This window comes from Suncus etruscus, chromosome 19 (genome assembly GCF_024139225.1).
Source record: "Suncus etruscus isolate mSunEtr1 chromosome 19, mSunEtr1.pri.cur, whole genome shotgun sequence".
In the NCBI taxonomy this organism is placed as follows: Eukaryota; Metazoa; Chordata; class Mammalia; order Eulipotyphla; family Soricidae; genus Suncus; species Suncus etruscus.
Genome location: NC_064866.1, coordinates 29,359,579 through 29,363,979, shown reverse-complemented (window position 1 = coordinate 29,363,979; position 4,401 = coordinate 29,359,579). Strand labels below are relative to the sequence as shown.

At 49.1% G+C, this 4,401-nt stretch overlaps 1 protein-coding gene across 1 annotated transcript; it reads left to right on the top strand.

The window, feature by feature from the left end:
• The first annotated feature begins 596 nt into the window (after window positions 1-596).
• Window positions 597-2,959, top strand: KCNA3 (potassium voltage-gated channel subfamily A member 3). The gene has a single exon (XM_049765730.1). The coding sequence runs from the start codon at window positions 663-665 to the stop codon at window positions 2,259-2,261; it is 1,599 nt and encodes a 532-aa protein (XP_049621687.1). The 5' UTR covers window positions 597-662; the 3' UTR covers window positions 2,262-2,959.
• The last annotated feature ends 1,442 nt before the right edge of the window (window positions 2,960-4,401 follow it).

Sequence of the window (4,401 nt, the reverse complement as noted above, 5' to 3'; positions counted from 1 at the left end):
TCACTGAAACAGAGACATGTGGCCTTGTGGGTGGGGGGGCTAAGAGAGGAGAGGCTTTGAGTCTGTCCTTCTGCCCTGGCATAGCTTCGGTGTGCATATAATAGCTTTGGGGGTATGGGGGGGTGTCTTGTTGCAAGCTGGATCTCACTAATATAGAGACGTGTGGCCTTGGGGGGCTAAGAGAGGAGAGGCTTTGAGTCTGTCCCTCCGCCCTGCTCTGCATAGAATCTGGGTGCCTATAGCGCGATACGGAAACCTGTGGCCTTGGGGGGAGCTAAGAGAGGAGAGGGAGCCTCTGAAGATATTGGGTGTCCCGGGGGGGTTCTCCTTGCAGCCCCCAGCTGGGGTGCGCGCCCGCAAAGGGCCCTGGACCCGGAGTGGCCACGGGAGGGGCGTGCGGGCGCGCACCCCGAGAAAAGGGGGCGGAGGCGGCGACTGGAGCTGAGCTGGAACCTGGCTGGCTGCGCGCGTTCCAGACCCAGACAGAGGTTTGCAGCTGAAGGCGGCGGCGGCGGCTGCAACAGGCTGTGCGCACAGTGAGTGCGGGGCCGGCCCGGGCCTGGGGCTCGGGCTCGGGCTGGGGACCCCCCCCCCCCTGGCCCCGCTGCCAGGACTCTGCCTCTCCGCCTTCTTCACTGAGCATCTCTCCTCCGCCGCCCGGGATGACGGTGGTACCCAAGGACCACCTGCTGGAGCCCGAGGAGGCCGGCGGCGGCGGCGGCGGCAATGCTCTGCAGGGCGGTTGCAGCTTTGGCAGCGAGCGCTCCGAGCCCGACCCCGAGCCGGCTGCCGGGGGGCCCGAAGACTGCTGCGGGGAGCGCGTCGTCATCAACATCTCGGGGCTCCGCTTCGAAACGCAGCTCAAGACCCTCTGCCAGTTCCCGGAGACGCTGCTGGGGGACCCCAAAAGGCGCATGCGATACTTCGATCCTCTGCGCAACGAGTACTTCTTCGACCGTAACCGGCCCAGCTTCGACGCTATCCTCTACTATTACCAATCCGGGGGGCGCATCCGTCGCCCCGTCAATGTGCCCATCGACATCTTTTCCGAAGAGATCCGCTTCTATCAACTCGGGGAGGAAGCCATGGAGAAATTCCGCGAGGATGAAGGCTTCCTCAGAGAGGAGGAACGACCCCTCCCCAGGAGGGATTTCCAACGCCAGGTTTGGCTCCTCTTCGAGTACCCCGAAAGCTCTGGCCCTGCTCGGGGGATCGCCATCGTGTCGGTGCTGGTGATCCTCGTCTCCATCGTTATCTTCTGCTTGGAGACTTTGCCCGAATTTCGAGATGAGAAGGACTACCCTGTCTCCTCCACCTCGACGGCGCACGACCCATTCCAGCAGGGCGAGGTGTTGCAGATGGCGGGGCGCAATGGCACGGCTGGGCCCCCCAAAGGTGCATCCAGTTTCTCGGACCCTTTCTTCGTCGTGGAGACCTTATGCATCATCTGGTTTTCTTTTGAGCTCCTGGTGCGTTTCTTCGCCTGCCCCAGCAAAGCCACTTTCTCCAGGAACATCATGAATCTCATCGACGTGGTGGCCATCATCCCTTATTTCATCACCTTGGGGACCGAACTGGCAGAGAGGCAGGGCAACGGGCAGCAGGCCATGTCCCTGGCCATCCTCAGGGTCATCCGCTTGGTGCGGGTGTTCCGCATCTTCAAGCTCTCCCGCCACTCCAAGGGCTTGCAGATCCTGGGCCAGACCCTGAAGGCGTCCATGCGGGAGTTGGGTTTGCTCATCTTCTTCCTCTTCATCGGTGTCATCCTCTTCTCCAGCGCTGTCTACTTTGCAGAGGCCGACGACCCCACTTCGGGCTTCAGCAGCATCCCAGATGCCTTCTGGTGGGCAGTGGTCACCATGACAACCGTAGGCTATGGCGATATGCATCCGGTGACCATTGGGGGCAAGATTGTTGGGTCGCTCTGTGCCATCGCTGGGGTCTTAACCATTGCTTTGCCGGTCCCGGTCATTGTTTCCAACTTCAATTACTTCTACCATCGGGAGACCGAAGGGGAAGAGCAAGCCCAGTACTTGCACGTGGGGAGTTGCCAGCACCTCTCTTCTTCAGAAGAGGAGCTCCAAAAAGCCAGGAGTAACTCCACTCTGAGTAAGTCGGAGTATATGGTGATTGAAGAAGGGGGTATGAACCATAGCACCTTTCCACAGACCCCCTTCAAAACAGGCAACTCCACTGCCCCCTGCCCCACAAACAACCCCAACTCCTGTGTCAACATCAAAAAGATCTTTACTGATGTCTAATGTCTGATTCGAGTGACATGCTGTGCTCAGTATTCTGTGAAACATGTCCCTTGGTCTGCCTATGCCCTTGTTTTATACATTAACGGACCATCCATCCATTGAGGACCCAGGAGAAGTGCAAGCACAGTTCCTTCACCCTCTCCCTGCTGCTTCATACTGAAACAGGAGTCTTTTTTGCAAGTGGGCTGCATTCTTTCAGCTCTTTTTTGTTCTCTTGCCCCCCACCCCACTCGTCTTAATGTGGTACACAGCAAACTTTCTTTAAAACTTGATTGCTGCAACACTCCCTTATTTGAAAACAAAAAAACAAAAAACCTACATCCTGAGAGGAAATGAAACTTAACTGTTTAATTTCAAAATCAAAAGGCATTCGTTTCTTTACTAAGTAAAGCAGGCATATAAATGTTGAACTTGAATGTTTAGTTCTGTTGCCTACACTGTGGCTCTGTAGATGACAAATATGACAATAACTTGTAAACCCACCAACGTTTCTGAGCTGTCTTCTCGGAACTGTAAGGATCTCTACAACTTTGAACAAAGAGAAATACCCAGAATGTCCTGAGATGACTAGTTTAACTCTTTTGAAGCTAGCTTATTAAGCATTTGAAACGTATTAGAAATTCCATGGTGTATGTTCCAACCAGCTTCTATCCAAGTCCAGAAACAGATGTTTTCAGTGCAGCTGAGAGAAACAACCAGGGGGGGAAAAAAAAAAAACCCTTAATGCATCTGAGAGATAAGCTTCTGCAGTGTCACAAGAAGATTAAAGTGGCAGACACTCCTTCCAGTGGAAGTTACTAATTCGGACCTGACTGATGCAGTTCCCATAGCAACCCATGTTTCCTGGGAAACCCGAAAAAGGTTGTCATGGTATCTCTTTGCTCTCTAGCCCCACCCCCTAGCCAATGCCGTTTCTACAGTAATCTTCCAGATAGTTCCTGCTTACATGATTTCATGAGGAGAAACCACTGTTTGAATAAACCACACAAATAAAGTTGTCTGAAAATCTGAAGTGTATGAAGAATGACAAAATGCCTTTTTCTTTCTATTTTTTTTTTTAAACTGCAACCATTAATACCATCTCAGAGTGACTAGATTGAAAAGGAAAATCATCTTTGGAATGTTTGGTACATAGCACAATCAGGCATGATTTGAAGTGAATACCAGTAATTAGGCAACAATATTCAAAGATGCTTCTCTACTGTTCTCTTCAAGAAGTTGGGTTCCAAGCCAACAAATAAATCTAAAAGCAAAGTGTTCTGTATATAAGCAAATGTCAATCAGTGCACCTAAAATCTTGAAGACTTTAAGCTCCCTCTTTTAAACATCAAAAGCACACAACAGAACTGTTACCATCACAACACTGGAAAGCTAAGTAAACTTAAACATATACAAAATATGCACTTTTTTTTTACTGAGGAATTTACTGACAATCAAAAAGGAGGGACAGGAAGTAATCAATCGTGTCTTTGGGAAATATCTGCAAGGGGTTGCCAGAAGACAGAATCAGGTGAGCACTTCGTGGGCTGCTGAGATGATGTTTGTAAAGAGAACCAGGGAAATGTCATGTGTGTGCAGACTGGTTGTATGTGAAAAATCAGTGTTTTTTTAAATTAAATCTCTGATGCCTTTTAAAGATCATTTACAACACCTCTTCAATTTGATTGCCATACTGCAATCTAGCCTTTGTTGTTTTTAACTGCAAAAGGGTGTGGGGAAAGCATTCCTATCTCTTCAGAATGACCTTCATACAGGCTAGGCTGAAAATGATCCGATTTCTTTCGTTGCCCCACTTGTCTTCTGAACACCCTGTTTCTCCTTTAAAAAGGATTGAAGACAATTCCTACTGCTGTTTGAATACTGACTCAATTTCAATTTGCATAATTAATAGTATGCAGTAGTACATTTCTTTGAATAGAAATGGTTAAAATAGCAATAAGGTAACATTTAGAGTTAATCTATTTTACATACATTATATAATTTATACAGTATTCTCTTTTATACATTACCCACTGACAGGTTTTGTTTAGGGAAGGTATAGTTGTTATTATCTATGATAAATAAGTTGCCCTGTTTTTAAAGGTCATAGAATTTTTATATATTCATAACTGTATTTTTCTGCCTTCTGACAAGTGAAAAA

Coding starts and splice junctions, on each gene's coding strand:
- KCNA3 (XM_049765730.1), top strand. CDS start 663: ATGACGGTGGTACCCAAGGACCACCTGCTGGAGCCCGAGGAGGCCGGC.